Source organism: Equus asinus, chromosome 8, assembly GCF_041296235.1.
Source record: "Equus asinus isolate D_3611 breed Donkey chromosome 8, EquAss-T2T_v2, whole genome shotgun sequence".
In the NCBI taxonomy this organism is placed as follows: Eukaryota; Metazoa; Chordata; class Mammalia; order Perissodactyla; family Equidae; genus Equus; species Equus asinus.
Window position 1 is genome coordinate 28,600,552 of NC_091797.1, and position 23,823 is coordinate 28,624,374.

General features: G+C 51.1%; 2 protein-coding genes across 9 annotated transcripts in view; one reads left to right on the plus strand and one right to left on the minus strand.

Annotated features, from left to right (window-relative positions):
* Nucleotides 1-603: 603 nt before the first annotated feature.
* ARMC12 (armadillo repeat containing 12) lies at nt 604-19,303 on the minus strand. 7 transcript variants are annotated; one of them, XM_070515033.1, is made up of 9 exons: nt 19,191-19,303; nt 12,975-13,113; nt 11,370-11,425; nt 10,589-10,826; nt 9,742-9,887; nt 9,412-9,546; nt 3,386-3,559; nt 3,173-3,244; nt 604-1,749 (listed from the first exon to the last, which is right to left on the minus strand). In XM_070515033.1, exons 4-9 carry the CDS (start codon nt 10,749-10,751, stop codon nt 1,420-1,422), a joined length of 1,020 nt encoding a protein of 339 aa, XP_070371134.1. In that variant the 5' UTR covers nt 10,752-10,826; nt 11,370-11,425; nt 12,975-13,113; nt 19,191-19,303; the 3' UTR covers nt 604-1,419. The 7 variants fall into 7 exon arrangements, with proteins under 7 accessions (XP_070371134.1, XP_044632475.1, XP_014686344.1 ...); XM_044776540.2 differs by lacking the exon at nt 19,191-19,303 and adding an exon at nt 13,994-14,120; XM_014830858.3 differs by lacking the exon at nt 19,191-19,303 and adding an exon at nt 13,994-14,120 and having other exon boundaries at nt 10,508-10,826.
* FKBP5 (FKBP prolyl isomerase 5) overlaps nt 18,213-23,823 on the plus strand; it is a 119,157-nt gene continuing 113,546 nt past the window's right edge. The window contains exon 1 of one of the 2 annotated variants that reach the window (XM_014830853.3): nt 18,213-18,374. The gene's annotated coding sequence lies outside the window, so the exon portion shown is untranslated. The remainder of the gene's footprint in view (nt 18,375-23,823) is intronic. The other variant, XM_070515024.1, reaches the window with a different exon arrangement.

Here is a 23,823-nt window from a genome sequence, read left to right on the forward strand (position 1 = left end):
CTGCGGTTTTCAAATCGTGCCTCTGAAGAACACCAGGGTTCCAGAGCTGAGCCAACACGTTCTGCCTCCTAAATGGACCAGGAGCAGACTGTGAAGAGCTCCAATTTTAGGGGTTTCTCCCTTAACATTAACTTTTTCCCAAACCATTAGCAACCACCACTCTTTGTTTGCCAGTAAGGGCTCACAGATAACACAGTGAAGGAATAAGTGGGAAATGCCATGAATGGGAAAATCTGAAACTGGGTGGCCATATTTGGTTTGACAGTCTTCTTGTTTCTGTAGACTTAATGGTTATAGTTTTATATTACTCACACAATCACTCTGGTTTCTCAAGCTAAGTTCCAGTGGCATTTTGGGGTGCTTCTAGAGGGCTCTGGGATTCCCCAGTGCCTGTAACCCAAAGAGACTGGAGACACATGGGACTCAATGCTCTCCAAGGTCTTTTCCAGTGCTAACTGTTCATTCTCTCAATGCTGATTTCATAGCTCATCAGAGCCAATCTTTGATGAACACCCTCTGCATGCAGAACACCATGCCTTACATTCATTAAATCACTTAATCCCCATATCATCCTCCCAACAGCCTCATGAGATAAGTATTATTATCATATTCATTTTATAGATGAGGGGACTGAGGCTCAAAAAGGGTACACGGCTTCTCCAAGGTCACACAGCTGGTAAGTGACAGAGCTGGAATTCACACCTGGAAGTCTGATTCCAGAGCTCTCACTGTTCCCCAGTAAGACTGCAGTCGTCTGTCATTAAGGCTATCACCAAATATTTTCAGTTCTTCCTTCGACACACATAAGACTGATCGTCCCTATGCACATTGGCCAGTGAAACGTGAGCAGAAGTGATGAGCATCATTTCTGGCGGAACTTTTAAGAGCCAGTGATCACTGCCACATTTCCTTTTCCTTCTCTAGGAGTTGGAGGAACACAGCGGAAAGCCATCCTCAGCCTGGGTCCCTGAGAGATGAGGTGGGACAGACGCCTGCCCCTCTATCCCCCAGCTGACCTGTGATGGGCATGTAGTGTGAATAAGAAATAACCTTGGCCATTTTTAAGCCACAGAGGTTTGGAGGTTGGGTGTCACTGGGGCATTGCCTAGCCCATCCTGAGTGGGCCAGTGCTGTACTGTCCCCTGTTGATTATCTATGGCCTCAGTCCCCAAACGCATCTTCTCCCCGAAACTCCCTAAAAGCATTGGCTCCACGTTCAAATTAGAAAAGCAGCAAGAGAAGGGAGCCCGTCCCCCAAACAGGGAAGTGGGGATGTGTTTTGGGAGACGTGCCCATGCTTTGTCAGGCTCTGGGGCAGAGGTTACGCTGGATGAAATCTCCACTCAGCCCTGGAAGGCCCTGGACAGACACTGCCCCTCAAGCTTCTCTCCCATACTCATTTATTGGCTCTCTTTAATTTTATTCCCCGTTATTAAAGTAGGAATGGCTGGGCTGGCAGGAGGGCCGGACTCTCACGTCCTGGGGGCACTGCAGGCTGACTATGACCTTGCAGGCCTGAATCTGAACCTCCTCCTCGGGGTGGATGACCAGGGCGAGCAGCCGGTCTGCCAGTCGTGACTCATCCCCAAAGAGAGCTTCATGCAGAGACTGTTCATTGTAATGCCATTTCACGGCCCGGTAGTGGGGTGAATTCCGGCCCTCACTCAGCCGCTCAGCAAACACCAGTAACTCGAACAGCAGACTCCCCGGCTGTGTGGACTGGAACAGGTTCAGGAAGTTGGAGCGCACCTGTGATGAGGATAGAGAGAGGATGGGAATGAAATCCAAGGCAAGTTCTGAAATTCTTCTTTCATCTTCCAACTGCCTCAACTCCCCAACATACCTAAGTTTCAGATTCAACTGTATAGGAATTTTTCAGTTTTCCTTTATCTCATTCTCTAACATGATTGCATTGTGGTCAGAACATACGAGATATGATAATAATATTGATTCTGGGAAATTTGTTGAGACAAACCTTTAAGCTTAGCATGTGGTGAATTTTTATAAATATTTTGTGCGCTTGAGAGGAATGTGCATTTACTAATTGTAGAGTGTTCTGGGTATGTCTAAGGGCTCAAGCTTATTTGCATTATTCACAGCAAGTATACCCTTACTAGTTTCAGGTTTTTATCTCTTCACTTCTGAAAGAGTCGTTAAAACCTTCCGAATCTTCCACTGTGGTGGTAGGTGTGTCAATTTTTCCTTATAATTATTCAGTTGTGAGAAAGAAGGAAATCCTGCCATTTGTGACAATACGGACGGACCTTGAGGACGTTATGCTAAGTGAGATAAGGCAGAGAAAGACAAATACTGCATGGTATCACGTATATATGGACACTCAAAAAAAAATAAATAAAGTCAAAACTCACAGAAACAGAGAATAGAAAAGTGTTTGCCAGGGGCTGGGGGCCGGGGGGGATAGGGAGAGGTTGGTAAAAGGGTACAAACTTTCACCTATAAGATGAATAAGGTCTGAGGATCTAATGGTGACGGTAGTTGACAACATTGTATTTGTAATTGAATTAACATTGTAATTGAATTTGCTAAGAGAGTAAAATTTAAATGTTCTCACATATACACACACACAAAAAGATAAATATGTGAGGTGATGGATATGGTAATTAGCTAGATGGTGGGGATCCTTTCACAAATGTATACGTATATCAAATCGCCACAACATACACTTTAAATATCTCACAATTTTATCTGTCAATTATACCTCAATAAAACTGAAAAAGGAAAAATTTTTTCCTTGTAATTCTATCAGGTTTTGTCATATATATTGAGATTATGTTATTAGGTTCATATAAGTTTAGAGTTGCTTTATCTTTCTGAACCATTAATCATGTAGTGACTGTCTATTCCTAATAATGGTTTTTGTTATAATTTTTTCCTAATATTAAAATACCTGCATTAACTTTTGTTTTGTCACCTGTGTTCCTGACTCTCAGAGTTCAGAAAGCCCCTCAAAGGAGAATCCCCCTTCCACAAAATAAATTCCGATTCTATCAGGAGAATGCAAGAGGGTATGGTTTTCAATGTATGTAGTGCAGAGGCAGGGAGAGGAACAAGACGATCTTCTTAGGGTTAAGTCTGTCTGGAGAATCCACAATTCATCCTTCCCCAATACCTGAGCTGGCATCCATCAGCCCCTCTTCAGTTCCCTTCTCACCTGGCAGTTGAGAATATCATAGAGAAGGTCGTTCTTCTGTGCTAGGTAACTCAGCAATCGTACAGCTTGCACCTGAATACAGGAAAGAATAAAGCATGAGAAGGCAGATGAGTCTGGGCCTGAGCAGGGAAGACACAAATCACTGCTCCTCCCTCTAGGTGCTGTGCCAGGGCTAGTCAGGAGGGCAGGGCCTGGGCCGTGGTCCTCAGGCACCTGTGCCAGGATGTAGTCTGACTGCAGGATATCCATCAAGGCAGGCATCACCCGTCGCAGTTGTGGATGCACAAAGTCGGGCAGTGGGAGGTTGTTGAGGAGTCTGAGGCCTGCAATGTGCAGCTCTGAGTCCCAGATGGTGGAGACCAGTTCCAGTACCTTGATGGACTGCTCCTGGGGGAAGGGGAGGAGGAGGGTCTGCTTTCATACAGGGATCTCCCACACCACCCCAGCCTCTGCCTTCCCTCTCACTGCCCTCACCCATGATGCCTGAGCCAAACCCGACAGACACTTCCCTCCAACTTAAACTTTCAACATTATTTGACCTAGCTGACCACTCTCACCTCTTTCAAATTCTTTCTTCACTTGGCTTCTCTTTCACAGATTTCTTTCCTGGTTCTTCTGCCAACCTCCTCTTTTCTATCTTCATCAGTCCCTTAGTGACCATCCAGACTCACAGTGTTAAATACTACCCATATGCTGATGCCTTTCAGGTTTCTGTCTCCAGCCCAGATCTCTCCCTGAACTCGAGACTCATATATTCAGGTACCATTTCCACTTCTTTCCCAGAATGCTTAATAGACTTCTCAGAGTTAACATGCTCCCAGCCCCCAAACCTGCTCCTTCCGCCGCCTTCCTGTCCCAGCTGTTGGTTACACCTTCCATCCAGTTACTCAGGCCAGTAATGCGTGGTCCTCCTTGACTATCTTCTTTCTCTAACAGCTCTTTTCCAATCCTTCAGAAAATCCCATTGGCTCTACCCTCAAAATCTATCAGCAATCAAGCCACTTCTCACCATCTCCCTTCTGCCACCCTGTTCCAAACCACCCTCTCTCACCAGGATCTCTGCAATAGCCTCCTCTCCCTGCTCCCATCCTCGCCCCCCTGGATCTATTTTCAGGACAGCAGACATGTTAGACATGTCGCTTCTCTGCTCAAAAGTCCCTAGTTCATTCACGGTAAAAGCTAAAGTCCTTGCAGTGGCCTACAAGGTTGGACACAATCTGCCCCTCCCTGCCTATTATTTCTCTGACCTCCTCTATTCTCCCCTTTGCTCCCATGGTTCCCATCACGATGGCCTCTTAGCTATTCCTTGAACATGCCACGTATACACCTATCTCAGGATTTTTGCACAGGCTATTCCCTCCACCTAGAATGCCCTCCCTCCAGATATTCATAGCTCACTCTCCTACCGCCTTCAAGACTTTGCTTTAATCTCACCTTCTCAGTGAGCCTTCTCCGACCACCCCCTTCTTTAAGACTGCAACACCACTCCCATCCCAGACTTCTTTATCCCTCATCTTTATGTTTCTCCATAGCACTGTCACATGTAACATGCTTTTTATTTTTACACTTTTAATTTTCAAATAATTATAAATTCACAGGAAGTTGCAAAAAATAGTACAGAGAGGCCCCCTGTGCTCTTCATCCAGTTTCCTTCAACAGTTACATCTGACATAACTATAATACAATACCAAAACTAGGAAACTGGTCTTGGTGCAACGTGGCTCTACGTCATTTTATCATATATGCAGATTCACGTAACCACCGCTGCGATCAGCAGATTATTCCATCAGAATCATCCCATCCTCAAAGATCTCCCTCGTGGGACCCCCTTGTAGTCACACTTACCCCTCCTCACAAAAAACCAACCCTCTCTGCTGGCCACCACTAATTTGTTTTCCATATTTGTAATTTTGTCATGTTAAGAATGTTACATAGAGCCAGCCCTGACGGCCTAGCAGTTAAAGCTCGGCGCACTCTGCTTGGGTGGCCTGGGTTCGGTTCCCGGGCACGGAACCACACGACCTGTCTGTCAGTAGTCATGCTTTGGCGGCAGCTCACACAGAATGAGGAGGACTGACAACTAGAATATACAACTACATACTGGGCTTTTGGAGAGGGAAAAAGAAACAAAGGAAGATTGGCAACAGATGTCAGCTGAGGGCGAATCTTTCCCAGAAAAAAAAAAGTTATATAAATGGAATTATGTTTTGTGACCTTCTGAGATTGGTTTTTTTCCACTCAGTATAATGCCCTTGAGCTCTATCCAAGTCATGTGTATCAGCAATTCATTCCCCTTCGTTACTGGGTAATGTGTCCAGTGTATGGATCATCAGTTTGTTTAACCACGTATCTATGGAGAGACATTTTGGTTGTTTCCAGTTTTTGATTACCACAAATGAAGATGTTATGAAAAACTGTGTACAGGTTTTTGCGCAGATGTGAGTTTTCATTTCTCTAGGATAAATGCCCAGGAGTGCAATTGCTGGTTTGTATAGTAAATGTACAGTCAAGTTTCTTAAGAAACGGCCAAACTATTTTCCAGAGTGGCTGCTGTACCATTTTACATTTCCACCAGCAACATATGAGAGATCCAGTTTCTCTACATCTTCACCAGCATTTCGTATTGTCACTAATTTTGAGTTTAAATAATCTAATAGGTGTATAGTAATACCTCATTGTGGTCTTAATTTGCATTTCTCTAATAAGTAATGACGTTAAACAACTTTCCAGGTGCTTCTTTGCAATTCATCTATCTTCTTCAGTGAAATATCTCCATATCTTTTGCCCATTTTCTAATTGGATAATTTTTTTTTTAATATTGAGTTTTGAGGGCTCTTTACATAATCTAGATATGAGCCCTTTGTCAGATGTGTGGTTTGCAAATATTTTCTCCCAGTCTGCAGCTTCTCTTTTCATCCTCTTAACAACAGGGCCTTTCACAAAGCAAATGTTTTCAATTTTGATGAAGTTCAATTTATCAATTTCTTTCTTTTATAGATTATTCCTTTGGTGTCATTTCTACGAACTCTTCATCAAGCCCTAGGTCCCAAAGATTTTCTCCTTTGGAACTGCAACCCCATACCAGCCTTCCTTACCCTTTCTTTATTTTATTTTTCTCTATAGCACTTGTCTCATGAAACACTTTATATTTTACTTGTGTATTGCCTGCCTTGCCCTGCTAGAAATAAGTTCCATTGTGACAGGGATCTTTCCTGTTCGGTTGCTGTCTCTCCAATGATGAGCACAGTGCCTTGGCACAAAGTAAGCGTTCCATATACATTTGTTGAATGAATAAAGGGATCTGGGCTTCTGAGATGCAAGATGCTTGGACCGAGAGGTATTACTAAAGACAGGGAACCTCACAAGCTGTACCTTTGTGAGGCACATAAACGGGAGGCTGGAATCCTGGAGTGAGGACCACAGCATTCCCAACAGTACCCTGCCCTCTCTGCCTCCACCCCTTGCTGCCTGCTAAGACCTGAAGGACAGGCAGGAGTTAACAAGTTTGGGGTGGGGTTTCAGGCAGAGGGGGAAGCAGGTGCAAGGGCCAGGGAGCGGGAGAGCATGAAACATACAGTGTAAATGGCTGGGGTTGGGGCAAGGAGGTGGGACTGATGGTGCCCCGTACTCTGAGAGCCTTGAGGAAGATGAGTCCAGAGGTTGATGGGATCAGACCCCTCTGGAGGGGGTGGTCTGACTTAGAGAATGGAGGCAAGGGCCATCTTGGACGTCTAGGGTCAGATGGCCACTAGGCTGTGTAAGAGGAACAGCTGGCCATGGCTCTAGAGGTCAAGGGAGGCCCCAGGCTGCAGACAAAGATGCAGGAAAGCACATCTAGAAGAAACTGAGGCCAGGGAATGGCTGCTTTCACCCGGAGAGAGGAGAACAGAGTTCAGGTCCTTGGATACAGGCCCTGGGGAAAGAAGGAACAGTGGTACCCAGGCCACCTGCACCAGAATCTCCTGGGGGGCTTTTGAAAAAAACAGCTCCCTTGTAGAACTGGACTCTCTGGGGGTGGGGCCCCGAAATCTTTGCTTTTACTCAACTCTCCAAGTAATTCCGATACGCTTGAGAATCACAGTATTAGGGAAACTGAGAGGGCTGACGGATGAAGTAGAGGCAGCCAGCAAGTGGAGAGCTAAAGACTTTCTTCTCCCAAAAAGTTTGATGCAAAAGAGTTAAAGTGTGAAAATACCAAGTGTTGGGGAGGAAATGATGCAACAGGAACACTTAGGCAGGGCTGGTGGAGGGTGAAAATTGATACGATCCTTCTGGAAAAGATGGGAGTACCCTCTCACCCAGTCATTCCACTCCTGCATGCTTACCCTGGAGAAAGTCTCCCATGCCCACAAGGGAGAGGTGTACAAGAATGCTCAAGGCACAACGTGGAAATGCCTCCCCATGGGCAAGTGGATAAATAAAATTGCAGGGTATTCGTGAACTAGGATACCCGACAGCAGTGGAAAAGCAGGAAACAGAGCTATCCACATTAATAAGGATGACTCTTTCAATGTCGGGGAGAAAAAGGCAAACCACAGAATACAAACTACACACTTCCAGATACATGAAGCTTAAAAACATTCCAAACTATATTTTACCTATTCCTTTATCATCTGCCTTACCATTCTAGAATATAAGATGATATATGTGTATATGGTAAAACTACAAAGAAAACCAAGGAATTGAGCAAGAAAATGTGGGGAAATGATTGCCTCTGGGGGCGCAGGGTGAAGGGTGTGATTGGGGAGGTGCTTTTGGGGGCATCTAACCTATTGGTCACGTTCTATTTCTCAGCCTGGGTTCTGCTTATGCATGGTTTTATTGTTATTCTTTCTACTGTACACATATACAATGTTTGTAAGTTTTAAATAGTTATTTAATTTGGGGGAGATAGACCAAAGAGAGAGTCGGAGGTCAAGGAAGAGGTTTTGCTTTTTAAGATGGGAGGGAACAGAGCATGTTGAATAGTAATGGAAAGGAGAGGGGCAGACAGACAGGCCCTCAAGGAAGGGGATGGGGTTCAGGAGGAGACTAACATTGACCACAGACCATCATTTCATGGCACTAGCAGGAAAGGATGGATGTGGAAACAGGTAAGACTGGGGGCGTGACAGCAGGAAGCTGGGGGAACTGACATGTAGTGGCTTATGTTTTCTCTACATGGTGGTAGTGAAGGCATCAGTGGCCTAGCCTACACAGCAAGGGGGGTGTGGTATGACAACATATCTGGTCTTTGTCCCTGGTTCCAGACACAGGGCTCCTAAAATCCTTCCAGTTTCCTGATAGAAGTGTCTTTATTATTCACAATGAGCCCCTTTCCATACCCCTGAGTTTATGCTAATGAGATGACTCTTGATCCTTGATAGTTTCCAGTGGGGCTGGTGGCCAGAAAGACCAAGGCATGATGAGAGGATTGGAACTTTCAAACCCATCCCTGACTCTGGGGAGAAGGGAGGGGTTAGAGATTGAGCTCAATCACCAATGGCCAATGATTAATCAATCACGTCTACATAATGAACCCTCCATAAATACCCCTAAATTACAGGGTTCCGAGAACTTCCAGGCTGGTCAACACATGGAGGTGCCAGGAGGGTGGCACCCCTAGAGAAGGCATGGAAGCTCTGCACCCCTCCCCTGTACTTTGCACCATGCCTCTCTTCCATTTGGCTGCTCCTCACTAGTACCTTTTATAATAAATGGATAGACGTTAAGTAAACCATTTTCCTGAGTTCTGCAAGTCATTCTAGTGATTTATTAAACCTGAGGAGAGGGTTGTGGGGACCTCCAAATGTACAGTTGGTCAGTCAGAAGGACTGGAACTTGCAACTGGCATCTGAAGTGGGGGCAGTCTTGTGAGCCCTTACCATGTGGAACCTGCACTGACTCTAGGTAGGTAGTGTCAGAATTGAATTGAATTGAATTGAATTGAAGGCTATCCAGTAGGTGTCAGAGAATTGGCTAGTGTCAGAACCTCAGGGGGGGCTTTCCGTTGCTTGGGGTTCAAAGATACTCCTAGCGCCCTAGCTCTGTTTCATCCTGAGATTCAAAGGTTTTTATTACCCTGCTGGGAATCTGACCACCACTTTCCAACTTATTTCCAAGGAAAAATATATCTCTGGGTTACAAACTCAGACCCACGCAAACTTCTGGAACATGACCACTTATCCTATGTCCATTAAGGGACCCTTGGATGATAGACACCCTGTGTGCTCCATCCCCCAACTTGCCCCTGGGCTCACCTGGATTTTGAGCCTGAATTTTCTGATGCCAGAGAAAGCTTTAAGTGTGTTCAGAGCTTGGATTTTGACACTGTTGTCCTTGTCATCCAGCATGGAGCCCACCAACACGATGTCATCAGTAGTACAAGCAGAGGCCTAGAGTATGCCGGGAGAGATGGAAGAGGCAGGAGAAGCGGGTGTCCTGGGCCCACCAACTCCCTCCCCCTATGTCCCCAAAACCCCTCAGCACAACCCCTCCCACCATCAGCCAGGAAGACAGGTCCCAGGACACAGTCTGGCCAGTCAGGGGCCAGACTGGCTGGGAGGGACCTCCTACTTCCCTTCCCTCACCTCGGCCTCCAGCAAGTACACACAGCGCGTGATACTGTGCAGGATCATGCTCTTGGCGTACTCATCCTGTTTGCACTCCAAAGAGTTGAGGAGCCTCCGGAGCTCACCTGAGTCCCGCCCGTGCCGTTCTCGTTCGATTGCCAGGCCTAGACAGCCACCCCAGCCCAGCTCAGGCTGTGGACTCAGAAGTGATGAAAGAATGGGGTTGGGAAGCAGGGGAGAGGGATCTGGGGACAAGGCTGCCTTGCCTTTTCTAAAGAGAAGCCTTCTGGCTATATGCAGGACCACCATGGACAGCTGAACAGGGTGTGTGCTGCACAAGGGCACCAGATCTAATGCTATGTTGTTTATATCATAAACGTCATAGTTTTGTATATTTACTACAACAATTTTCTGGTTATGAAGTAATATGTAATATTTCATCGTAATCAGTATATAGCAATGATATTCCAGCAGATGGCAATAAAAAGTCTTGCAGAAAGAGTGCCTTTTTCTACTTTGCACAAAGTTGTCACATGGACTAGTGGAGGCTCTGGGCATGCAGGTCCTCCAATTTTCCCTTGGGAGAACTGCAGATGCCACGCTTCCAAGGAGTCACATCCTGGGATCTAGAATGAATGTGGGATTTGAAGACCTACCAAATGAGTCCTGAGGATCCACTTGAGTGTCATCCACTACCCAGGGGCCCTGAGCTAGCATCTCTAGGGTGGGTGTGAGGAAGATGGAGAGGAGAAAAAGGAAGGAGAGAGGAACTAGGAGGAGTCACCTGTGGGCCCTCCCACACTGGAGGCCTCGAGAGCAGGTGCCTCCTGGGGCAGAGCCCTCTCCCCAGGGCCCGAACACTCACGGGCGATGCAGATGGGCGAGTTGCTGCAGAGGGGTGGCTGGCATTTTATGCCGGCCTTGATGGCCTTGTAGAGCAGGTAGATGGCCCCGGCACCCATGGCCAGGCCCACTATACTTTTGCGGATGTCCAGCTGCCCCAGGCACAGGGGGGTGCTCATGCCCATGTCTTCAGCACCGCCTTGCGCCCAGGTGGGAGCAAGGCCCGAGGCACCTGGCAAGGGCCTTCCGGAACCAGAACTCTAGCAGGGCCAGGAACCAGAGTACCAGAATTGGAACCCGAGCAACAAAGGAAACTGGGGAAACTGGGGGGGAGGGTGGAGGTTGGGCAACAGGGCAGCCAGAGGAGGTTGGAAGGAGAGAAGGTTCAGCTTTGGAGGCTATAGGAAATGAAGCTCAAGACTCTAAGGGAATAAAAATCTGGGGGCAGGAAGGTCTTTGATGTCCCCTTTTCTTTAGGGGAGCCAGGTTGGTGGGGCCCAAGCAGGCGTCTCCAGAGCTTCCTTTCTTCCATTAGAGGGCAGCAGAGGCCCAATTTCCGGGCTGGGGCCTTTGGAAGTTTCTGGAAGGGGGGTTTGGGGTGTGCCCACTGGCAGCCCTGCTCCCTGACTTGCCTGGCCCTCCCATCTTTGCTCTCTTCCCCATAGACCCTCTGCTGGGCATCAGGGTGTTTCTGTAGGCAGGGGCCCCCTTCCATCAGAGGGCTGCACCTTATAAAGTTTTGCACAGAGTCATGAGGCAAAGACCTTCCAGCATCTGCATGTTCCCCTGAAGTGTGTATTTACCTGTCTGACCAGAAGCTCTTAAGGGCATCTTTGCATCTCCAACATCCAGCACAGTCCTGCAATTAGTAGGTGCTCAAGTCATTACTTCTGTCATCCTTTAAGGACGTGGGGGCATAACAGTGACAGAGAGTCTGGATACAGGGGCTCCAGGCCCATTTAACCACTGTGACACTGGAAGAGGAAGGAACTGCCCTGGCCTGGGTCTCAGTTTCTGCATTTATAACCCGAGGGTATCCAGATTTACCATTCTAAAACTCCAGGATTAAAATTTGGGTAGGTCGGCACCTTTAAACGATGGGGGCCTAAATCTGGGAGTACCCCCCCCCACCCCCCGACACACACACACAGAGCACATGAGGCTTGAGGGCTTCTCCAGAGTCAGAAAATGTCACCCCCCAGCAGGATGAGCGGGATGAGAGTCCAGCTTGGGAGGCCTTGATCTCGACCACTAGGATGGAACAGGCAAGACCCTTCCCTCCTTCTCCCCATTCTTCACAATGTTCCCACACCCTCTGGCCTCACCTTCTGGTACAGAAGAGGGAAATGACAAGCCCCAAGCTAGGCTCAGGCCCTGAGGCAGCACTGAGCGTGATTGTACCAAAACAGGGCTTCACCTGCCTGGCTTTGAGCTCCTGTTAGAAGGCTCTGGGTCTTGGGCTGCACCTAGGCTCGAGGGAGGTGAAGAAATAGGGAGACAGCATCCCAGAGATGCTGCAGCCAGTCAGGCCTATGCATTCAGAGCCTTCACCCTTCACATCCCGTCTGCAGGTGACACACTCCTACGCCGCCAGTCTCTTCCATTCCTCTCTTCCATCCTTGACCCTCCTCAAGGGTCATTTCTAGCACTCTATCCAGCCCCAAGGTGGGTGACTACAGAGACTCCCTGCAAGAAGGAGTGACAGAGGCCCCAGAAGGCCTCCCCATTGCCATGGGACCACCTATCACGTGCCGTGAACTCTGGGCAGGAAATGGCTGCTTGAGGGGACTGTTTTAGGTTCCAGGGCTACCCTGGTGGATCTGAGGATAGATCCTTCAGAACGAGGTCCCCGCGCTTCTCTGGGGTGGGACCCAGAGTGACTGGCCTCACATCCTAAGCAGATGTGGTACTCACTGGTCCTTCAAAAAGGCCTCCAAAGAACTCCTTCCTGCTATACCTGCACCCATTTCTGTTGGTTCTGCCCGCAAACGATTCAGAGGGATTAGTGACAGAGGCATCCCCAGTATATGTTTACTAGCCCAGAGCACAACCCAAAAATAAAGACAAAGGAATGTCTATTTGTTGGTGTAAGGTCAAGGACGGTCCCTTCTTGGGAAGGACTGCTTTTGATTTTGATGATGTCTTTCTTATTTTGAGAATTAAAATGTACTTGCTTTCATGAAACGATAGTGATAATAGATGGCAGTTGTGTCTTAAATGTTCTTAGGGAGCTTAAATTAAAAGCTACAACTCTTTGTGGGAACTTGGCTTTTATTGTTTTTTTCTGTCAAATCCAAATCTGGAACCATTCGCTAGAGAAGTCTGAGATTTCATATACACACAGCCAGGCCCAGGTTTCTTACCTGCCCTCACCAACGCAAGAGGACCCGAGCTGCCCCAGTGCATACCTCTCTGCCATCCGCGTAACCATGGTGTTGGCTGTAATTTAGTAAATGAGAGTGTGGGCTCTAGCCAGGCTGCCAGGGTTCAAAACCAGTTCAGCCACCGACTCTGCTTTGTGGTCTCTTTGTGCCTCATTTTCCCCACCTGTAAAATGGGAATGATAATAATACCTACCTCATGGGTTGTGAAGATTAAGCATTTGCAACAGTGCCCAGCACATGGAGCTCACCAAATGCTGACTATAATAATAATTACTATTAGAAGCAGGTTTCACCTGGACAAAAAACGTTGGGTGTGGGAAGGCAGTGAGCACACAGATGGTGGGCCCTGATGAGGCAGAAAAGCACATTATTCGGCCCCTCCCACTCACCCTCTATCCCTCCCACCCTGGTCTTCTTCAGCCTCATCAGCCTCAACTCCTGCAACCCATTAAACTGGCTTGAAGAACTCTTGAGCCGGCTTTGAAGACCTCACAAATGCCTAAAGCAGCAGCACTATCCCCCAGCCCATTCCCCTGAGCCACTTTGTTCCTAAAAACCACCTTCCCACCTGTGAAACCCTAGGACTACCTCCTCATTCTTTTTACCAGGACTAATTAAAGGAGCCTAACACGCTATGGGGGGCCTACCGTGCAAGCCACAGAGCTAGGCCTTCCGAGGGTGACCCTGGAGGGGCCCAGCGCTTGTGTGCATAGGACAAACTAGGCGGAAATGAGCCTACTCCGGACTCTAATGAAAAGCCCGTTGGAGTCCGACCGGCTTGGGTTTGGGCAAATTCCATGATCTGAGTCTCAGTTTCTCCCTCCGGAATACGGGTCTATTAATACCTAACCTACTACCGGGAAGTGCTGCCGTCGGGACTGAACGAGAGAACGCGTGTTGGGACTCACGGTGCACTGGGGACGCTCACCACGTGCGAGCTTCTCCCCGCAGAAAGCGGGGAGATGAAAGGCTGGGGGTGCCGCCTGTGCCTTGCCGTGGATCCTACACTCCCCGGGACCGTCCCCTCCCCAGCAAGCGCTTACCCTGGCCCAGGAACTAGATTCGGGGGCCTCTCGGCAGCTCGTTACTCAGCCGAAAGCGTGGGGACTGGGAGAAAGGCGGGGAAGGCACTGGGAGCGGAGGGGGCGGCGCCCCCAGGGGAGGAGGACCGGGTGGGGGGCGGAGGCAGCGCCTTTCCCCGCCCGGGGCCTCCCCCCATCTTGCCCTCCCTCCCCGGACTACCTCCTCCCCCCGCGCGCATCCGGCGGCGGGCACAGGATGTTCTTTCGCTCCAGTCCCCCCGCCCCCCCGCCCCCGCTCTCACTTTCCCTTCGCTCCCCTCCCCCACTCCCGCCGCGCCCGGCGCCGGCACCTTGTTTAACTCCTTCCCTCCCGCGCTCCGGGGCGCCCGGGTGCCCCTGGGGTCCCACCCTTCCGCCCACCTCCCAGGACGCGGAGCCAGCCCGAGGGCTGCCCGGGGAGGGGCGGGCCTGGGCTGAGCGCCCGCCCGCGTTCTCGGGATCCACTGGCGTGCTGGGGGTGACGGGCTGGAGAGGGATCGCAGGGAAGGAGGCCATCGTTCTCCGGACCCCGCCAGTTGACTGGTGCGGGGTGGGCTGGGGGTGGGCTGCCCACACACGAGCGAGCCACGCGCCCGAAGGGAGTGGCCAGGTGGGCGTAGTTAGCTTCATGCCAGGCGGTGGAGAAGGGTGGTAGGGGGCCGACCCCCACCTCATCCTCCCTGGTCGGAATTAGAAGGGGCCCCGAGCTCCAGAAGAGGATGGAGAGAGGTCACGCCCCTCAAGAATACGTCACTGTTTCCAAGGCAGCCGGGGGCGGGGAGGCGGGCTGGAGAAGGGGAGACCTTAGAGAAAGGAGTCAGCCCGAGGCTTGGGGACCCGAGTCGGGGTGGGGAAGCGGCGGGGGCGGGCTTTTCAATCTTTGCTCCTTCACTTGGAGTTGATGCTCCAAGAAACTGAAGGAAGGACAGGTTCTGTTCGCTGGTTCATTCAACAAACGTTTATTGAGCTTGAACTGTGCTTGGCGCCATGCTTAGGCAGTGGGTTACAGAGGCGCTGGATCCGAACCCTGCTCTCACCAGTTATTGTGAGGAAGGGTGGCCAGGCATCCCGGGTTACGTCTGTGGAACCGGTGTCATTATTAATAGTGTCCCTTTTCACGCTGAAAAGTGTCCCGGTATGGGGGCTAGTTAAGGAACCTTGTCTGCCAGTTCAGGGAAGGCTCCAGTGGGGCAGGGAAGGAAGACAGCTATCATCTGCTGGCTCTGCTACAGGCATTTTCCTGGCACTTTGTATTTTCTGTAACCTTCGCCTCGCCTTCTGCAAGGGCAGTATCACTAGCACCTTTTACAGATGAAGAAGCTGTCTCAGAGAGGTTAAGAGACTTGCCCAAGGCCAAACAGTGAAGTGTTGGAGCAAGGTTCCAGACCCAGGTCTCTGTGGCTTCCAAAGTCCAAGGGCCTGATCTCATGCTTCCTTTTCAAAATAAATCGATGATATTAAATCAATAAATAAGAGACTGTCCCTGCCAGGGAGGAGCTTATAATCTGGCAGGTTGAAAATACTAGAGGATACAGCTAAGCAATAAAATAGAGAAAAGACTGAAGACAGCTCATAAGGCTCAGGGGGAAGTTGATGACAAAATGACCCAAGTCGGATGGAGATGATCAGAGCCTCCTGCAGGAGGTGGATTTTGTGCTGGGTTATGAGGTGGTGATGGGGCCAGCATCACTGAGTGTGTGTGTGAGATGTGACGCCAAGGAAGGGAACAATCTAAGGGCATCAGACCAGGGTCCCAGAGCTAGGCAGGCTGGAATCTCCAGTGGCAAGAAGATCCCTCTATAAACCCCAAAGCCACCGGTTGCACATATCCCCCTTTCTGCCTTCCACCCTCCTCAGTGGTTTTCTGTTTCCTCCTAGAGCAGAGGCTCCCGGCAGGCAGCTGCACTCATTCACTCTGCACTCAAGGTCTCTGCAGTTGGTATTTGGCACAAACCCCCGCTGTTAACTTGGATATCAGCTTCTCCCTTCCCCACCCCACTCTGAAGATTTTGGGGAATAAAGAATAGTGGCTCCTTAAAACAAAAGGGCCTGAGTGAGCAGCAGGAAGCCAACAGGCTTGATGGGAATGGGGAGACCAAGTCAGGAAAGAGAACTGGAAAGATGAGAAAGGAGCACAACCACTTGAGAAGTGTCTGCTGCCCTCGTGCTGTGCAGCAGGCCCTGTGCTGGACTCTGTGGTCTGGGCACACCATGAATGAGTCCCAGTCTCTTCATATGGGACACACACATTAGCCGCTGGGGTACCCAGTGTGCCTGGCTGACGAGTCTGAAGTTGATAACATACACAGTAAACTGTCTGAGAAAGATTATTCCAGCAGGGTGTGTAGGAGGAAGGAAAAACCTCGGGCAGAAAGGACAGTGTGGCAGCCGCTGTGGGATTTTGGGCCCGAGGTGGAATCTTTGGGGTTGGAGAGGAAGGGGTGAATGAGAAAAATAACCAACAGTACATCTTGTAATAAAAGCAGCAAAAGGAAGAATCTGGTAATAGATCAGATATAGGATGGTGAAGGAGAGAAAATAGTTAAAAATTAATCCACTTTCATGGCGAGTTTGGGGGTTGGGAGAGTCACGGTGGGCAATAGGGAGGAGCTAGTATGAGGGACATGAGGATGAGTTCAGTCACTTCTAGGCCATGTGAGGGCAGGTGTCCTGTAGGTGACTGGACTTGGAGATAGGGAAGTCCAGAAGGGCAGCGGGCTGCCTTGCGAGAGAGTGTCCCTGTCACTATAGGTGTGCAAACAGCTTCAGAACAATCACTGACGTGGGACACCATGGAGAGACTTCATACGTCAGGTAGAAGGCTGGAACCGACAACAGCGAAGGCACCTCCTGACTGGGAGATTCGGTGAGTGTTGGCTGGGTAAGCACACGTGTGGAAAGTATGCTGTATGTGTGGGAAGGTGGTCCATGGCCCAGGCCTGTGCTGGCATCCATCTCCCCACCTTTGGCTACAGAGGGTGCCAGAGATGCCATCAGAAGGGCCCCGGGGCAAGAGGCCCAGGTAAGGCTCTTCAGCAGCCTGGGGTCCCTCCCCCAGCCCCACCCTTGAAGGCCTGGAGCCCAGGCCTGCGCTGACTGCCAGGGCCTTTCCTGGAACTCAGCAGAGGACGGAGCCCCTCCCTGCCTGCCCTGGCACACTCCAGGCACAGCGTGTCCCCTGGGACACCTTGTAGACACCCCAGGAGGCTGGGGCGTGGGTCAGGTCCCCGCCCCCAGGAAGAGTCCTGCTCTGGTCTGCCATCTGAGCTCCACCCTGGGGCTGTCATCCTCACAATGGCCCCAACCAGACCATAGGGGACAGCAGGCGCAGAGGAGGAAGGAGAAGCTTTGTGGCTGGGTGGCAGGATTCCCGGGTCTTTGTTGTGGTTTTGGGTGGGAGGGTGGGTAAGGCAGAAAAGCAGGGTCTCAGGCTTCAGAGGACCTCCCCACCTGCTTCTCCCTCCCTCTGAGGAAATCTTCAGGGGCCTAGTGGTTTTGAGGGGAGGGGACAGGAAGACACTCTGAACTCCGGGTCAGCTGAGGACAGAAATGGGGGCACTCTTCTTGCCCTATATCCCATGTCTCCCAGCATCCTCTTCCTCTGCTCCCCAACACCCTAGAACAAATTTCTACCTTCATCGGCAACTAAGAGTTACATCCCCCGCCCCAAACCTCCCGAGGCCTCCCAAGCGGTGGGGTTTGGGGAAAATGGGACATGCACACAAGCAGCTGTATGCCCGGCCACACCTGCCGGCTGGGGCGAGGAGAGTGCCCCTCCCAGCTGGGCAGAGCCTGCTCCGCTCAGCCTGGGGGCTGTGAGACGCTTTAATGGAGGGGCGAGAAAGCAGAGGGATGCGCAAACCAGCCACGTGGAGGTCCCGAGCGGCAGGCAGGGGCGGGAGCCGAGGAGCCGGCCCTGCGCTCGCCCCTCCCCGCTCGAGGGAGCCTCTGAGAGTCGGGTCGTCGCTGACCGCAGGCTGCAAGAGCGGTTGATCTGGTGAGCGAGCACACCCACTTACCCAGCTGCTGAGTCAGGCTGTTCTCGCTCCCCGCTCGCCCGCCCGCTCGGGACATTGTGTTCCAGCCCCGGCGCGCTGGCACCAGGCCCAGGCGCTCACACCAGCCTCCTCGCCCTGTTTGTGCTCGCGGCTTGCGCTCGGCGCGCAGCCTCCCCGCCGCCGCAGCCCTGCGAACGCGCGCCGGGGCCGGGGCCGGGCGCAGGCACCAGGCACAGCCGGGGACCGGAGCGCAACCCCAGGGACGCGCGCCCCGGCCGGCTGGGCCCCGCTGCCCTGCCCGGCCGCCAGCGTTAGAGCACGCAGATCTGTCCATCCCCCACGTGAGCCCAGGTTTGGAACCCCAGGTGTGTGGGGTCTGGAGTAGCACAGTTGGGAAGGGGGGGGGGGACGCAGGTGTTGGTAGCTCCATGAGGGAGAGGGAGCCACCCAGGCTGCCACCCAAGCCCCACTAGCGCTCAGTCCAGTCTGGAGGAGGATAGCTGGAGACCTGGGATGCAGTCACGTGACAACGGAAGCCCGTTAGAGGGGCCAATTCAAGCGATCGCCCAGGAGCCTTTCGGTTCCTCGGCTGCCTCCCTGATCCGTTCTTCACACCAGCCTGGAGACTCCAGGGATTCCCAGGGGCTTGCAAACCAAGCCCAGCCCTTTGGGATAGCTTGGGAAACCCCTGGCAGGACGCCAGGAGTGGGAAGCGCCCAGACACTAGCGGGTGGGAATGGATGGCAGGGTGGGAGAAGACGACCCCAAACTGGAGCCTGACTCCTCCCTTTGGCCAGCTTCAAACACGGGTTTCTTCAGAGCCGGGTTTTCTCCTTACCCATCTTTCTGCCAAAAGATGTCCCTGAGTGCTGGTCCTAAAGGTTCCATCATCTCTAAACCAAGGAAGGGACAAAGGACTTACATACTGAGCACCTACCATTTGGAAGGCTCTGTTTGCTCCTGCTAAGGATGCCATAAAAAAGTTCAAGACACAATTCCTAAAGTCCTTTCTTCTCCCTCCTTCTAACTTCCACAGTTTGCTGTGCCATTTCCCATGCCAGAAATGCCCATCCTCTGTGTCTACCCATCTCCCAAGCAACAGCTCAGAAAGCCTGCTTGGAACAGGGCCAGCCAAATCTGATTCCTCTCCCCTCTGAAGGCCCCGCACACTGGGTTCCTACCTTTCTCATGGTACAGCGTGTGGCCTGTCTCATATTCTAGAGATCTGTTTACCAATCCTGTTCTTCTAACCAGATTAGAAAGTCCTTGAAGCAGAAACAAAGTCTGCTTCTCTGAGGCCTCTCCCATCACTCCAGCTCATCCCCCCTTGGGCCCAGCTTGGCCCTGCAGTTGATGTTCAATAAATGCTGGGTGTATTGAAATGATTTCCTGCCCTTGGACAGTTTGCAGGCCAGTTGAAGAGACAAACACAGCATGTGAGGTTAAATAATAACCCGAGCCAGCAGGTGGTGAGTACCGAACCTGTGTAAGAGCTATAGGGACGCAGAAGGAAGAAGGTGGTGATAAGGGAGAAGGATCCCAGGAGATTCTAGGCCTTGAGCTGTGTGTATGGAGGAGGAAAGAGGAGGCGTGGAGGTGACTCATCCTGGTTGACATCACCACACACCAGTCTCCATGCTAGGCACTTTGCATGCATTATCTCTAATGTTTAAGGTGGGGGGGAGGGTAAGTTTGTGGGGAGTGGAGGGGAGGTGCCCAAGCTAGACCTGCCTGGAGCCGACCAGAGCATAGGGGCAGGCTTAGGTCTGGGCTCCCCACCCTCAGTCCCCAGGGAACTGCCTGTTCCCTGGCCTGCCACTCCTACACCCTACACCCAAGAGAGCTGCCCAGCACTGCCCAGCTCTGGATGCACTCTGGTCCCACCCGGGTGAACAACTGGCTGTGTGACCTTGGGCAAGGCACTTCCTTCCCTACATCTCGCCGTCATCTGTACCTCCGTTGCAGTGCTTACAGGCTGTGACTGTGAGTCAGTGTCCAAGCCGTGATCGCCACCTCCCTTGATGTTACCTGGGCTGCTATGGCTGCCTGCATCCCCGCGACACCCTCCCTCCCCCACTCATTGCTCCCTCCCAGTCTGGAGCTGCTGAAAAGAACACTGGGTACAGAGTGTGAGCTGGGATAGTAGGTTTCCTGTGGTTGCAAAAGGAACATCAGGACATCGGGACTTTCCCAGTGGTGCCCGAGCTGTGGGAGAAGTGGGGGAGGAGGAGGCAGGGCCAACCTCGAAGGAACCTCTGCTCTCTTCCCTCCCCTCCTCAGTGCTCCCAGCTCTCAAAAAGGCTGGTACAGTTTGTTACACTGGGGCCGGAATGTACCGTGTGTTTCATATGGCCTCTGTCCAGTCCTACACTGGCTCCTTTATATTTATACTCCCTTCTTCAGCCGCGGCATCCTGCTGTCAGTCACTCCTCTCATCTGCCCACCTCCCACCTGGCCCCCCCCCCCCACGCCCCCACAAGTCCCTCCGTCCTTGGGCTCTAAACTCCTGTGGGAGGTCGGGGGTGGGGTGCAGAGAAAGCCCTGGAGGAGAGAAGTTGGATTTCAGAAGGGTGAAGTCCCCAGTCCCATATCCCTCTCCCATCACCCAGCCCTGAAACTGCCTCTGAGGCCATGGACTCTCTGAGCTGGGGCTCAAGGTTCTCCAGGCATTTGTGGTTGATCCCTGACTCCTTGCCACCCTTGTTTTCCTGTGCACTTCAGCAATATTCTTGAGTCCAGCTGGACAAGTGAGCTGAAGGCTCTATTTAAGTTGCCCACCCCGCCCCAAAACGGGCAGACCTGCTAATCTGTGATCGTCCCCTATCAGTCACAGAGAACACAGCAGAGGTGGGGGCGGGGGGGATAGGAGTCACACGTTCCTAATAGAGGCTGCAAAAGGGAATTTGACACTTGGTGACTTCATGATTTTCTGAGTTGTGACCTCCTCAAAGTGGCTAGATATTCAGAGATGGATCCATTTATGATCTGACCTTCCTCCCCCAGGAGCATGTGATATTATTATTCACAATAATAGGTAATATTGATTGCCCACTAGGGACCAAGCCTTGGGCTTAGGGCTTTATATGCTCAAGTTCATTTACTTGTCGCAGCAACTCTGGGAGGTGGGTACTATGGTTAGCCCTCTTTGACAGTTAAGGAAACTGAGGCTCAGAGAAGTGACAGAGCTGGGATTCACACTCAGGTCTGTCTGATGTCAAAGCCGACACTCTAAAGGGTCTACTGGCTTGCTTAGATCAGGGGCCTAAATCGTAAATCCTCCATCACTCAAGCCTCAGAGTCTTATTCCCTTCTGCCTTCAAATGGTTCCAGGAACTCTGGCTCCTTAGAGGTCAGGCATGCCTTGAGGTATAATCTGACAGCCAGAAAACCATTCGCAGCCCTTTTGACAGGCTGAAATCCAGAGGATGCTCAGTGGTGGAGTTGGATGGTCAGGCCTGCTGGCTGTGGGCAGCCTCAGGTGTCTCTTGGCCGGCTGGCATGCCTGTGCCGCTCACCCCCTCACCTGGAAATAAACTTTGCCTTGTTGTATTGATCTGGCACTGGGATCCAAAAACCAGGGAATGAGCCTGAGTTCCAGGGCTCTGAACTCAGGTCCGCCTGTGGCACCCAGTGACATGGTGCCATGGCCTCTCCTAGAACCCACTCATGGCAGGGCTTTGGGAGAAATGACCACCGTTATATCAGTCCCTGGCATTTGTATCAGACTGTGTTTATTTCATTTACACGCCCTGACACAGTATGATCGTAATGTTCCTCTAAAGTAAGGAGAGTAACACCCACTTTCCTGATGGGAAAACTGAGGCAAGAGGAGCTCAGTTGCAGGCCCAGATGGTGCAGAGCCCCCATTCCAGCAAAAGGGTTGAGCTTTAAGAAACCAGGTTTGAGACCGTGATATCTGGGTTGCTTTGTTTCATAATACAGGGCTTCTCCTGAGCTAAGAGAGAAAGAATTTCCCAAGATGTCCCCAAACCTGGTGACATGCGATTTCACCCAGCCCTGTCACCCCAGGAACAGACCACAGCACCACGAGGCCCATGCTACCCTTATCTACCCCAGGGACTGAAGCAAGGGCACCAGACATCCTGTATTAGTTGGCCTGTCCTGGTCTCTGGCTTCCTGTCCTCTGCGGCTCTCATGGGTACATTTTGTCCCTTCCGAGTCCCGTTTATTCTTCCTCTTCTATCCTTCCTTCTCTCTTTCTCTGTCCTTCCTCACTGAGAGCCCTGTGTATATGCCTCCGTCCGTCTGTGTTTACTTCTTATTTTTGCTTTTTGTATGTCCAGTCTTCTGGGAAGTTTCCTAAGGTCCCCTCTGCCTTCTTCCCTCTGACGACCCCTTGTTTCTGAGCAGCATCTTCCCTTCCTACCCCCATCCCTACTCCTCACCTCGCCTCCAGCTTCTGCCAGTGTCAGATTGCTCAGGTTCGTGCATTCTGTGGGCACTTAATGAGCACCTACTGTGTGCCGCAGGAATTGTGTTAAAGCCTGGGGACTCAAAGTCCAAAAGCTGTGCCAGAGCATCTATTAAGCACCTCCTGTGTGCACCAGGCATTGTGCTTCAACCTGGGAACACAAAAGCTGGTTGTTGCCCTCAACAGATCATTATAATGCCCCAGAAAGTTGAGGACTGGGTGTGGCTAGAGGGGTCAGGGAGGACTCCGAGGAGGTGGGTCTTCAAGTCTGTGGGGAGCTAGCCAGGCAGAGCAAGGGTGCAGGGTGTTCCAGATAGAAGGAACAGCATCTATAAAGACACACAGGCGTGAAGCAGCCCCATGTTCTCTGGCAGGCACTCTGAGTTGTTTGGACTGGTGTGGACGTGGAGCTCAGGATGCTGAGGCCAGAGGCAGGCAGGCCCAGATGGTGCAGAACCCCATGTTCCAGCAAAAGGGTTGACCTTTATCCTGGAGCAGCCGGAAGCCGGAGCAGCCCCATGGCTCCCTGCAGCCTGGGAGCTTCAGGGCTGGGCGTGGGCCAGGCCCAAAGCACTCTTGAGCCCCCATTAACCCACATTTACTGCCTTTTGGCTCAGGGAAGCCTGTGGGAGGGTCAGACACTTAAATATAATGCTGTTTCCAAAGTGCAAGCATTCATTCATTCATAAATGTTTAGCAGGTTCTGATGTTTGCCAAGTGCTGCTCTGAGCACCAGGCATGGGTCATTGAACCCCACAGAGGTCCCAGCATTTAAGAAACTTATATCCTTGGCAGTTGGGCAGGGGGATAGGGCATAAACAAACAAAACAAATAAATTAGCAAGATAATTTCAGATCATGATAAGTGCAAAGAAAATAAAACAGTGATGCAATTGAGAATAATGGGATGGGCTGGGTAGTCAGGGAAAGCTGCTCTAGAGAAAGTTCTGTTTGAACTGAGACCTAGATGACGAGAACAAACCAGTACATGAACATCTGGGGGCTTAGGGTTTGAGGCATTGGAAATAGCACATGCAAAGGCCTTGAGGCAGGAGGGAGTTTGGTGTTTTCAAGGTTTAGGAAAAATGCTGGGTTTCGATTCAGTACTCCCCAGCAATTCTATGCAAGGATTATTGTACCCATTTTGTGGAGATGGAAACTGAGGCTCAGAATGGTTAAGTTCCTTGGCCAAAATTGTATCTGGTAGTACAAATTTTGGCTCTAAAGTGACTGTTCTTTTTTCTACCAAGGTATCAAGTACAGCAACCATGAGTCCTAGATTATTTAGGAAGGTCCAGTTTCCAAAATTCTATCTCATTGTTCTCTGGGTGATCATCCTGGACATTCTCTGTGTCCCAGATCATGACTTCGAGCCCTCTCTCT

Bases quoted from the DNA above. Each gene is read 5' to 3' on its own strand.
- ARMC12 (XM_044776541.2), bottom strand. From the start codon at position 10,281: ATGCCCAGAGCCTCCACTAGTCCATGTGACAACTTTGTGCAAAGTAGA. The intron at 9,547-9,741 runs GTGAGGGAAGGG...GGCATACTCTAG, and splicing joins TGTACTTGCTGGAGGCCGAG to GCCTCTGCTTGTACTACTGA. The intron at 1,750-3,172 runs GTGAGAAGGGAA...TCCTCATCACAG, and splicing joins ATGATATTCTCAACTGCCAG to GTGCGCTCCAACTTCCTGAA.